A 12,514-nucleotide genomic window follows, 5' to 3' on the forward strand; every position below is an offset into this window, starting at 1 on the left:
CCGTGTTTCCCATCTGCTTGCGTCCCCTGCATGGCTGTCTGGGTAGCAGGCCACAGTGACACATGAACCAAAAGCGTTACTTACCTTTCAGCTAAATAGTGATGGAGGAAAATTCTTAGCAGTGCCATTGAGAAATCCATAAATAAAAGTCTTTTAAGTAAAGATTCCCTAATGTAAAAGTAAGATAGCATATAGTATTTAGCCTCACAGGTATTTGTTGTTGTTTGTTTTTTGTTTTTGTCCAACTTTTGGGAAAGGAGATGACTATATTCTCCAACATGCACCCACAATCACACCTGATAGACAACCTTTAGTACAAAACTACGAGGCAATTTAGTAAAATGTAAGGAGTTATAAGTACCGATATTCGTGTTAAAATGTAAGGAGTAAAAATAAAAAAGTCTCCACAAAAATAAATAGTAAAGTAAAGTAAAAATATCTGAAAAATCTACTTAAGTACAGTAACAAAGTACTTCGTAACTTCCCATCTCTGCCTGGAGGCATGAGAAGGAAGGTCTGGCAAGGCAATACTACACTTTGCCAGACCTTCCTCCAACGCGGCGCTGCGAAAGGGGGGCCTGGCTAGTCCACAGGACGGTGCAAAGGTGTCTCTGCAAAAAAGCCTCGGGAAGGAACTCGTTTTGGTGGAACGTGTGTACGTTCAAAAGTTACTTTCGTCGAGAGAAAACTCAAATTGGACATAGCTAGCTGTCTGGAGTTACCTTGCAGAGATCTAAGAAAAGGTTAACCATAGTTTTGATAAATTGACCAGAGTTTACAATACTAACACAAAAGAAGTCCAAGGCAACGGACATAAATCAGTTCATAAATGTGTGCAATCCGGCGGAATTTCCGTCGGCAAACGGAGCAATCCCGGAAGTGGAACGTCGAGGATATAGACTAGTGACATGATATGGCAAAAGAATCACTATTGCGCTCTCGAGATGACGAGTAGTATGTCCGTCTGTATGCTGTATCGAATGCACAAAATAACTCTGTCGTGTTCACTTTATAATTTCATTTTTCTATTTTAGAGCCAGGCCATTATAATACTCTATTCGTGCAACCAGCACAAATTGTTGTTTATTTGGATGCACACACACTAATCAGGCATTACACAGCGGAGGGAGACAACTCTGGTCAACAACATAAGTGAGACACTCCTCACTTTGCGCATGGACAGTGCGAACGGTTTGGACAGGCAACAGATGCCGCACCGAGAAATAAGCCTTTAATACCCCTAGGACTCAGCTAGGGTAACTACACTCAACTCACAACACAGACTTGAGTGAAACCCCTCACTCTACTCGTCCGTGTCTCTGGCGGCGTCCAGCGTGTCGCGGTTTTTTAGGAAACATTTCACCATTGCGCGCAAAACAGCGCTTAAAGAACGGTGTTGTTGCTGCATTTAAGGGCATCCGCGGATACATCCACCTGTTTCAGAGGTAAACTCGGTCCCGTGGCATAATGTCTCATCTACTGGAGCCAGTTGAACGATAATCTGATCTGGTGATTACAACCGGGGGATAACACAGTGGACCGCTTTAGCCACCATGCCACCCAAGAAAAAGGTACAATTCTGGTGATTTTCGTGTGTGTGTGTGTGTGTGTGTGAGAGAGAGAGAGAGTGAGTGTGCGTGTGTGTGTGCAGGAGAATGCACCATCTGTTGCACTGGGTGTTAATCCTTGTGTGAGGCCTTTCCACATCATTGAGCTGACTAAAACAGTTACAAGGGCAGATATAGATGCATATGCACATGCATGTATCATACCATGTGTTTAGTTGAAAACCTGGGCTTCAGAGAGAATTGCATAACCAATGGCCTGTGGAGGTCAAATGGATTAAATCTCTATTCTTGCCCTCTTCCTTTTTCTCTCTTGGACTTGATGTGAACTCTGTGATTTTAGAACTGAAAATGCACATGTTTTCAACCCACATGTCATCCAAGTTTTAAATTGTACATCAGCAGCAGGTGCAGTAAATGTCCTCCTTCTCGTGCTGTACAAGCCATCAATGCACATACTGTATGACTTCCTGAGATACGTCTTACCTTACCTGAGCAAACCAGTGTTCCAGTGACTTATATCATGCTCATTGTTTGCCTGAAAAAATGTATTTTACTTAGGATTAAAGTACCAATATTAAAGCAACATGCAAAGAGAGAAGTGATCTGTTTTAGTGAGCACCTACCCCTTTGTGCTTCTCATGCATGAGCACTACATTCAAGTCACAGAGTGAAGTACCCAGCTGTCAATCTTTAGTAACCCACAGGGTTGGTTAACAACACTTACTGCTGTTCTGAAGGTTCATCCAAGAATCCTTAAATATTCTTTCCAGCCATCTGAATGAAGAAATGATCTGTCTGTTGCACAATAAAAACATTTATTTTTATTTTTACAATTCATATTTGTTAATCCAAATATGATTACATTATATGTCCTTACCTAATTTAAACAACATGAACCAAAATTAAAACGTTTTATCATCAGTTTTATAATTTGTCTGTATGAAAGTTACTTGCCACTACTTTATGTTTTAATTTGAAATAATAAGTGCATATTTTCCTCCATATCTGCTGGATGTGTAAATAATCAACTTCTTTCTAACATGTTTGCCATAGCAACTAAAAGGTTGTGATAGGTCAATGTGGGGTTTATACGTGTCCAGAAAATCAATTAATGCCAGTTTAAGGATTCTTGAATACTTTCAGAACAACAGTTACCGTTGCACAACATTCTGTGTTTTTCAAAGATCTCAGGGTATTTATTGAAACAGATCCTCAGCTCTGCAACTCAAATGTAATGATAACACATCACGGACACAAAGTGATAACACGTCAGGGACACAAAGTGATACCACATCAGGGACACAAAGTGCTAACACGTCAGGGACACAAAGTGGAGCTTGAGGGAACCTCAGTCTCTGGATGGTCTACTGTCCTGCATTACAGTGCAGGTTTGTGCTGGCCCACTGCTTGCTACTTAGAATAGAAAAAGCCTCTTAGTAGCTGTGGCTGGGGCGTGACGTCTAGAGACCTGCTCTCCATCCAGGCAGGAAGTGAAGCAATAAGGTGAAGAATACTGGGTAGACCAGTTTCTTTTGGGATTAGGAGGGTTTCCATGTTGTTCATAGTGTTGTTTTAATCTTTATATATCTATCTTTTTTGTGTTTAACCTGACAAAAATGTCCTCAATTTTTTCCATACCAAGAGTGACCGTGTGTTAGTGGTGGTTCAATAATTGCCTCAGTGCAACAAGTGAAAAATGATCACAACAGGAATGATTGGCAGATGTTTTTTTTTTAATAATCCCCAAACACACACACCCCTTCTGATACCAACAGGATTCATGATAATGCTGTGTAATGCATATGAACAGAGAGTTTTGCCTACTACAGATTAAATATCCATTACAGGAGCCAAGCAAGCCAGGAATTAGGTTGCATAGATACTATTAATGCAGCTATTGTTTCGCTGTGTGATGACTGTCAGAGAGTTTGACCACATGCAGTCCAAGCAGCAGTGTTGGCTGTCTATGAGGAGGTTGCATTCGTCTCTCTGGCTCTTAATCCTGGATTGACGCATGCTATCTTAATCTCCTTATTCAGAGACAATCATGACCCAGAGAGAGAGGAGCCCAAATACACATTTTTTTCCCCTTCAATGATTTTTGGTTCTGTGATTTTCTTGGAGGCAAATCAATTTTGTCTTTTTGATGTCCCTTCAAATGTTCAGATTCTCTCCATATTAGTACATGCTTTGCATGAGTACTGTAGTCATTAGCTAAACGATTTGAATTATATTAAAATCGTATATGATGTTAAAAAATCATGTTGGTCTCATATCATTACTTTTACCTTAAGGGTAAGATCTGATTGCAAACACTGAATGTAATTACACTGGTCCAATTGAATACGGCCACGCATCATACAGATGTCTTTTTAACATTTATTTCCACAATTCCATCCACAAGACACCGTGAAAACTATAAAGAAAATAAACACATAAAATACAATAAGTCAAAAATACTTTCAGTGATTTTACAGTCTCTTAAACACGTTTCCTTAATTAGACGGCCCCACAATATTATTAGAGTTAGCGTCAAACAGTGCGTAAAGTGCATTCAATACAAAGAAATTACAACAAATATTCAACAAATGTAACAAAGCTGAAATACAAAAGCACAATTACCGTGTGCGCCTCTTGGACCGTGCAAATCTCAGTTTAAGCCCTACTTTTTCTCTGCAGCCACGTTTGCTCTAGCTGAATACCTTTGCCCACAATGCAACAGGTGTGGCCTTCACTTAACTCTGGTCATTTGACCTTTGATTTCAACATAAGAACAAACATTTGTATAAAGAACAAAATATAAACATATTTTAATGTAAAACATTTCGCACAATTTGAAATCAAATGTCCCTTTTTAAACTTTTTTATTAGACATTTTAAGGTTTTTAATTACCGTATATGGACTAAGGTAATCTCAATAGCACTGTCCCACAGACAGTTACACTCCCATCAAATTACTATGATTTATGACACATTTAGGGAAAACATTTGAATAAATCTAGTAATTTCCAGAAATAAAACAACTGGCATTTTACCTCACAGGTCAACACTCCCATTTAACTTCCTTACTTTTTACTATAAATTCTTAGAGCTTAGTTCATTACAACACATTTGAGTTGTTTTCTACAAGTACAACTAACTTGGAATAGGTCTTTCAAGAATGGATGAACTACCAAGTCTTTGACCCTCTTTCCTGGACCTTTCTGTTTCCCATTTGGACTGTAACCTTTCGCACCAACCCATCTTCATCTTTACAAAACTCTAGTACCCTGCAATTCTCATTCATTACGGGGCACCTCGTCTTCTTTGATGATGACTATATCTCCCACCTTTACATTACGCCTTGCGAGTGCCAGCGTTGTCTGAGGATAATGTTTGTTAGATACTCTTTCTTCCATCTACTCCAGAATTGTTCTGTCAGGTACTGTACCCTGCGCCACCTTTTCTTGGCATACACATCTTCTGCCACAAATTGCCGGGGAGGAGGAAGCGGGACAGAGCTTTTCATGGTCAACAAATGGTTTGGAGTAAGTGGTTCTAGACTTTTGGGATCATTAATGCTGTCAGTAGTGAGTGGTCTACTGTTTACTATGGACATGCTTCATAGAAAATGTTCTTAAAGAAGATCATCTAACCCTTCCAGCACTCTTGGCAAGAACACAGCTAAGGACGCCCCTAACTGTCCTTATCTGCCGTTCCCAAACCCTCCCCATGTGAATGGAATCAGGTACGTTCATGATAAAGTCACATTGTTTCTCGGCTAGGTAAGACGTCAGTCTACTTTATCAACCTCTTTAAAGTTTGTGAGTTCATTTTTTGCCCCAACAAATTGTCCTCGATCTGACCTGATTGTCTACAGCTCCACGATAGCTATAAACACCGTAGTGCTTTATGAATGCATCAGTTGTTAGATCTTCCCAATATTCTATGTGGATTGCCCTTGAGACAGGCAGGTGAATATCGGGACCGTACCGCTTATGCTCTCTGCGACCCTGCTTAGTAAGAAAGGGCCCAAAACAATCCATCCCACAGAAAGAAACTGGTGGTGAGGGATCACACGGTTAGCAGGTAAATCTGACATCTTTGTATTTCTGTTGGTCTGCGTGCTCTTGTGCATGTGACACTTTGTTTGATGTAACTTGCCACATTTTGCTGCCACCCACCACCCAGTAACCATGTGCTCTGAGCTCATTGAGAGTCTGTCCTCTGCCTTGATGCTGACTTTTTTCATGGCAGTACCTATGATCAGACGTGTAATCACCCCATCTCTTGGAAAGATTCCCGGATGCTTCAAGTCATGATGTAAGGAGGCCTTCTTAATCGCCCTACCACTCTGAGAACACCATCTTGCATTACTGGTTTCAAGTGGAACAACTGGTGATTTTTGTGGCAGTTGCCATGGGTTCAACATTTGTATTTCCTTTGAAGGCATTCTTTTGAGCTAACTTCACAAGTACAAGACTGGCCTTCCTTCTGTCTTCTACACTTATGGGCTCTGCTGTTTTTGCTCTTTTTGCCAGTTTCTGTATTCGAGCAACAACATTCACTGCTGTATGCCAGTTTGAGAAACGCCCCAGTCTTTCCAGAAAATTGTCCTCTTCGACTACTTTTGTCTGTAGTACTTGTGTCACTTTGACTTCTGGATCTCCCATCATAAGCTGTGGAATTGTCTTTTGGGCAATAATCTCTCTTTCCCACAGGAATTTTGGTCCAGTGAGCCACGTTGAACTCACCAGCTCTGCCACTTTGAGCCCTCTGGAAGCATGGTCCGCCGGGTTTTGGTCAGTGTCAATGTAGTACCACTGGGCTGGATTTGTTGTTTCTCTGATTCGTTGGACTCGATTAGCAACAAAAACATGAAACCTGCGTGCCTCATTGTTAATGTAGCCTAAAACCACTTGCGAGTCTGTCCAAAAGTATTCTTGATCAATCTTGAGCTCCAGCTCCTCCTTCAACATACTGCCAACTGCTGAGGAGACCACTGCAGCTGTTAACTCTAGTCTAGGTATGGTTACAACTTTGGTGGGTGCAACCCTGGCTTTACCTATGACTAAAGAGCAATGCACTTTGTCTTCTGCCACCACTCGGATATATGAACACTGACCGTACCCATAGCTACTCGCATCCGAGAAGTGATGCAGTTCAATCCTCTGTACCTTCCCTAGGTTTTCAGGAACAAAGCATCGTGGAATCTGGAGTTTCTGCAGATTCTCTAGATCATTCAGCCAATTCTCCCATCGAGGCCTTAATTCTGCGGGCAATTGTTCGTCCCATCCAATGCCCTTTTGGCACATTTCCTGCAGTATTTTCTTTCCCAGAAGAAGGAAAGGAGCCAAAAAGCCTAGCGGGTCGAACACAGAAGCGACTGTGGAGAGAATTCCCCGCCGTGACGCTGGCTTCTCATCTAGGACGACCTTAAAGGAGAATGTGTCACTGTTTGCACTCCACTTCACTCCCAACACAGTCTGAACTGGGAGCTCTTCATGATTGAGATCTACATCCTGTACTCCATTAGCTAGTTCACTGGCAGGAATAGACTCCAAGACTTCTCTGTTGTTTGAAATGAACTTGTGAAGGTGTAATTTCCCTTTTGCACATAAATTTTGCGCTTCTCTGACTAGTTTGATGGCTGTCTCCACGGAGTCTACGCTGATCAACCCGTCATCAACGTAAAAATTCTTCCTTATGAAGTTGGCTGCTGCAGGATACTCCTTCTCGTTCTGACTTGCGAGGTACTTCATTCCATAATTTGCGCAGCCTGGAGAAGATGTTGCTCCAAACAGATGGACCCGCATTCGATATTCTTTTGGCTCTTCTTTTGTATCACCGTTTTCCCACCACAGGAATCTTAAGTAGTCTCTGTCCTCTGGGCTTACATGGAATCTGTGGAACATTTTTTCAACATCACAGATAAGTGCAATTGCGTGTTTGCGGAACCTGCAGAGTACTCCTGTCAATCCGTTTGTGAGGTCAGGTCCGGCTAACAAGTGATCATTCAGAGCTGTACCCTCATACTTAGCGGAGCAATCAAACACAACCCTGATTTTTTCTGGTTTTCTAGGGTGGTATACTCCCTGGTGAGGAATGTACCAGACGTATCCTGCCCTGGGTTGGTTCTCAGCTCTCTCTGCATCCCCATCTTTGAATACACTGTCCATGAACTTAATGTAGTCATCTTTGAATCTGGGATTTCTCTCAAATTTTCTCTTCAGCTGCTTCAGCCGCACCAGAGCCAGACGCTTATTTTCTGACAGTTGCGGGCGTGTCTTAAAAGGAAGAGGCATTTCGAGGTGTCCATCTGCATTCTGATGTATTCTTTCATTCAGTATATGCATGAACTGAATGTCATCTTGTGATATGCTCTTTTCCCCAGGGTTAGTGTCTTTGAAGTCAGCTTCCAGGGCTCTGATGACATTGGCTGGTGTCAATGGTGGAAGTTCCTTGACAGATACTCGATGACACAGACCTGTCACTTCTGTTGACTTTGCGACCTGAGATGAATTGCCAACAATACCCAACCCAAGTCAGTTTTAACACCATACGGCTCGTAGTCCCTCCTGTTAGGACTTGTCGTGGAGCCAAGGTCTGGGGCAGTCATAGCTAAAAGGAGCCCAAACCTCACACTCCATCAGCTCTGGTATTTCTTGTGCAATTTGGGTCAAATGTTCCACTTTTTGGCAGTTTCAGGGGTTTGGGATGTGAGAACGTTCTAGTGGAATGAAGTCTCTGGTGTAAGCAGGTGGCAAGTTAACAAAGCTATTTGAAGCAAACCCTCTAACTCTAAGCCCACTGACTCTTTCACTCTGAACAATGGAATCTTTTCCCATCATAGTGGTAAGCTTCAACTTGACTGGCTCTGAACCCGCCCCCATCTTCTCACTTACCCCTTGGTCTACAAAAGTGTTGCTACTCTGTGTATCTAGTAGGGCATACACTAAAGTCTCTTTTTCAGGTGTGGTGATTGAAGAAATCCAAACAGGCACTATCATGGATGTGCTCCCACCTTGGTCTCTACCAATGCAGCAGGAAAGGGAAGATGTGTTTTCTTCTGCTTGCATAGCATGAGAAGAAGATGCGTTTGCTGAAGGAGCACGGTTTTCGTGAAGTGGTGTTGGATGAGATTTTTTACATATACCACAAGTAGCCTTATTCTTACAGTCCTTTGAATTGTGTCCTTTCCTAAGACAACCAAAGCACAGATTATTGTCCAATACGAACCTTTTCTTTTCCTCTGTAGGCTTACTGGACAACTTCTGGCATTTGTGGATGGAGTGACTCTCTCCACAGCATAGGCATGTTACTGGGTGTGAAGATAAGTGGATATGCTCACTTCTTTGCTCCATTTGAATCTTTTTAGCTGGGTTCTCTAGAGCACTGTATGTTTCATAATTTTCATGATTTCTCAGATTCATCTTTCACATTTGTACTGAATGCACTAGCCTTTGGACGTTTTACATCTCTAGTGGCCTTTCTTCAGGAGGACTTTAAGGCTTGAAAGGATGTCATAGGATTGCATGCTATATCTGCTTCCTTGCTACAAAATCAGCAAACTCCTTGAAATTGGGATACTCCTCGGTTTGTCTCAGCTGCTTGGTGACGTGGCGATTCCAGCGAGAGGTCAACCAATCTGGGAGTTTCTGGAGCATCTTTCGGTTTTCCTCACAGTCATTCAACACCTGGAGTCCTTTGATGTGAGGCATGGCATTACTGCAGGCTGTCAGAAAATCGCTAAATTGTCTTAATTTCACTGACTCTCTTGAGCCAATCTTCGACCAGCTGTTTAATTTTTCTCTGTATGCACATGGATCACAAAGGGATGGCCGTATCGTGCATTCAAAAGCTTCCCATGCTGATTGTAAGCTTCATCATCTTTCTGTAGAAGGTTCCTTTTACTACAGATCTGCCCCCCACTGAGTATTTCTGCAGGTAAAATAACCTGTCCACTGGATTTATACATCGACGTTCTATCAGTGCTTTGAAACTTGTTCTCCACTCTAAGAACTTAAGTGGGTCTCCAACAAAGACTGAGGGTTCAGGTGTAGGAAGTCTTGTAAGAGAAATTGCATCATGCAGGGCTTGTACTAATGATGCTTCATTGTTAGTATTGGTTGTTTGTTCATCATTTTTATACGTTTGTTCTTTTTTAATTTCTTTATGTGGTACTGGAGGTGTTGCTTGATTTTCGCTGCAAATCTCATTTGAGTCAGCTTCAGAGTATGCCCTAAGCTTAGCAGCTATCACATCAAGATCTCTCTGATTTTCCAGTCTTTTAAGTTCTTGCTTTTGTGCAGCAATTGCCTCTTCCATGTTTATTTCAACTTTCTTTGCGGCCAGCTGCGCTGCACACTCTGCTCTTTTGGCTGTAATGCTTTGCTGTTCTGATGACTGTGAAGAATGGTTTGAGTGATGGCTACGAACAGTAGATTTGGTTTTTGAGGAGCCAAATATTGACTGGGCATACTCTTTGTCCAGTATAAAATGAAGTCTTGCACTTTCTGCCTTAGCATCAAAATCCTCTTGCCCTACTTCACTCATGCGTACTTTCATTAGCTCCATCAAGTCTCTTGATACCGCTGTGCAGGAATCCACCTTCCTTCTAATCTCAGTAGAAGGTGCTGATTGAGATCGTACATTTACATATGCATCTTTAACTTGTTTTTCTAGCCCTTCTACAGCATCCATCATTTCACACAAGTCTTCATCAGAACACTCATCTTTAAGATTGTTGCGTGCAACTTTAACCTGCTCTTTCCATTTTCCATACAATGTTATGAATTTACTCTCATTTTGAGAGGTCTCTAGTTGCTTCAACTCCAGCATTTTTGGGGTTAATTTTCTATCTCGTGAAGATCTCCTGAGGTTGTCTGTCTGGGAGGTAGTAGAAGTAGGTTCAACCGTTGATACTTTTAGTATCTCTATTTTAGCAATAATGTCACCTATAAGTGTTTCTAATCTCTCCTTTTCAGCTTCATCCGTTTGTGCCTTTAACTGTACTCTCAAACTACTTAACTTCTTCTGAAGAGAATCTATTTCTTCACTTAATTTGGCACTTGGTGATTTTTCTTCATGAACTGACATTTTGCAGATTTTAGAAAAGGCACTGTATGCATTAACTTGCTAATTGTGCAGATAAGCCCTTTACAACAAAGTAGTTATCAGTGTAGTCAATTGCTATTTCTATTCACCTGAACTTGATTGAGTACTTAAACTCTCAGATGAAAACTATTAGCAATAACATTAAAACATTAACAATTACTCTGTTTCAGTAACAGCAACTGGGCTGTAAAGACAGATAAAATTACTCTCTCAATGAACCAGCAGTTTGTTTTATCAAGTCCTTTCTTTCAAACTGTAGCCTACAAAGTTCCATAAAGAAGCACAGGATAGCACAATCAAACCTCGCGCTGTCCGTGGAGCCGCCCGTTTTGTGTTGACAGCAAAGGAGGAAAACAGATACTGCACTCTGTCGCCTGTAGGGGATATTTGCGGCGCTGTAGTCCTCGTTGTTGCTGTCCTCTGTTGGCGGAATCGCGGCACTCTGCACTCTGTGTCAGGAACGGCTCTCCTTCCTTATCCCGTGGGTCAGCACGATCTCTTCTCTCGCTTCTTGTCCGGTCACACGCTGCCTCAGCGATGCTTTTCTCTCTCTCTCTCTTGCTCTGGCTCTCTTCACGGACTCACGTTGCTCTTTAGTAAGGCTTTCGCTTTAGACTCTTGGCCATGCTGGCGTTACGTTTTCACTGTAATTACACTGGTCCAATTGAATACGGCCACGCATCATACAGATGTCTTTTTAACATTTATTTCCACAATTCCATCCACAAGACACCGTGAAAACTATAAAGAAAATAAACACATAAAATACAATAAGTCAAAAATACTTTCAGTGATTTTACAGTCTCTTAAACACGTTTCCTTAATTAGACGGCCCCCACAATATTATTAGAGTTAGCGTCACAACAGTGCGTAAAGTGCATTCAATACAAAGAAATTACAACAAATATTCAACAAATGTAACAAAGCTGAAATACAAAAGCACAATTACCGTGTGCGCCTCTTGGACCGTGCAAATCTCAGTTTAAGCCCCTACATTTTCTCTGCAGCCACGTTTGCTCTAGCTGAATACCTTCTGCCCACAATGCAACAGGTGTGGCCTTCACTTAACTCTGGTCATTTGACCTTTGATTTCAACATAAGAACTAACATTTGTAATAAAGAACAAAATATAAACATATTTTTAATGTAAAACATTTTCGCACAATTTGAAATCAAATGTCCCTTTTTAAACTTATTTATTAGACATTTTTAAGGTTTTTAATTACCGTATATGGACTAAAGTGTAAATCTCAATAGCACTGTCCCACAGACAGTTACACTGAACATAATTAATCAAAAGGGAATTGACCATTCATCAATCCTTCAATGAACCCAGCTAAAAACTTTGGAGTTAAACAGTGGTGTGCATGGGGCAGTAGTCAAACTAATATTCTGTTTATAAGAGACTGGATAGAACATTAAAAAAGTGTAATAAGTGGATTACAGAATGTACACCAGAGATGGCAAAAGTACTCACTTTCCGTACTCAAGTACAAGTACAGGTAATTGTGTTTAAAAAAAAATACTCTGGTAAAAGTAGAAGTACTGATTTAACTTCTTTACTCAAGTAAAAGTAAAGTACAGGCCTGGAAATGTACTTAAAGTATAGAAGTAAAAGTAGCCTTGCGAATGACAAAGTTGGACCAGACAGATGTTACTAGAGAGCACGCTGAGAAACTACAGTGGACATGGGAAAAAGGCTCTTTATAAGACATTGGCTACATTTTAAATGGGTGTTTGCCAATAGGTCTAAAACACACAGCTTATTTATTGTGAGACTGGGACTTCAGGTTAATAAGATTCTGACCGAGTAGCAAGATATGAATTCAAGTGCGATTTCGTGAGAAGTC

General features: G+C 41.2%; 1 protein-coding gene and 1 long non-coding RNA gene across 5 annotated transcripts in view; one reads left to right on the forward strand and one right to left on the reverse strand.

Annotated features, from left to right (window-relative positions):
- cacnb2b (calcium channel, voltage-dependent, beta 2b) overlaps positions 1 to 12,514 on the forward strand; it is a 42,723-nt gene that overhangs the window by 6,614 nt on the left and 23,595 nt on the right. The window contains exon 1 of one of the 4 annotated variants that reach the window (XM_032531761.1): positions 1,105 to 1,571. The exons of the other annotated variants lie outside the window; for them this stretch is intronic. Coding sequence (XP_032387652.1) covers positions 1,554 to 1,571 — 18 coding nt within the window. The 5' untranslated portion in view covers positions 1,105 to 1,553. Of the gene's footprint in view, positions 1 to 1,104; positions 1,572 to 12,514 lie in introns of those variants that run through there. 4 annotated transcript variants of the gene reach the window in all.
- On the reverse strand, positions 10,120 to 11,741 carry LOC116699261 (uncharacterized). Its single transcript, XR_004334405.1, has 2 exons — positions 11,614 to 11,741; positions 10,120 to 11,405 (listed from the first exon to the last, which is right to left on the reverse strand). It is a non-coding gene; the product is annotated as an uncharacterized LOC116699261 (long non-coding RNA).

Source organism: Etheostoma spectabile, chromosome 12 (genome assembly GCF_008692095.1).
Source record: "Etheostoma spectabile isolate EspeVRDwgs_2016 chromosome 12, UIUC_Espe_1.0, whole genome shotgun sequence".
Classification (NCBI taxonomy): Eukaryota; Metazoa; Chordata; class Actinopteri; order Perciformes; family Percidae; genus Etheostoma; species Etheostoma spectabile.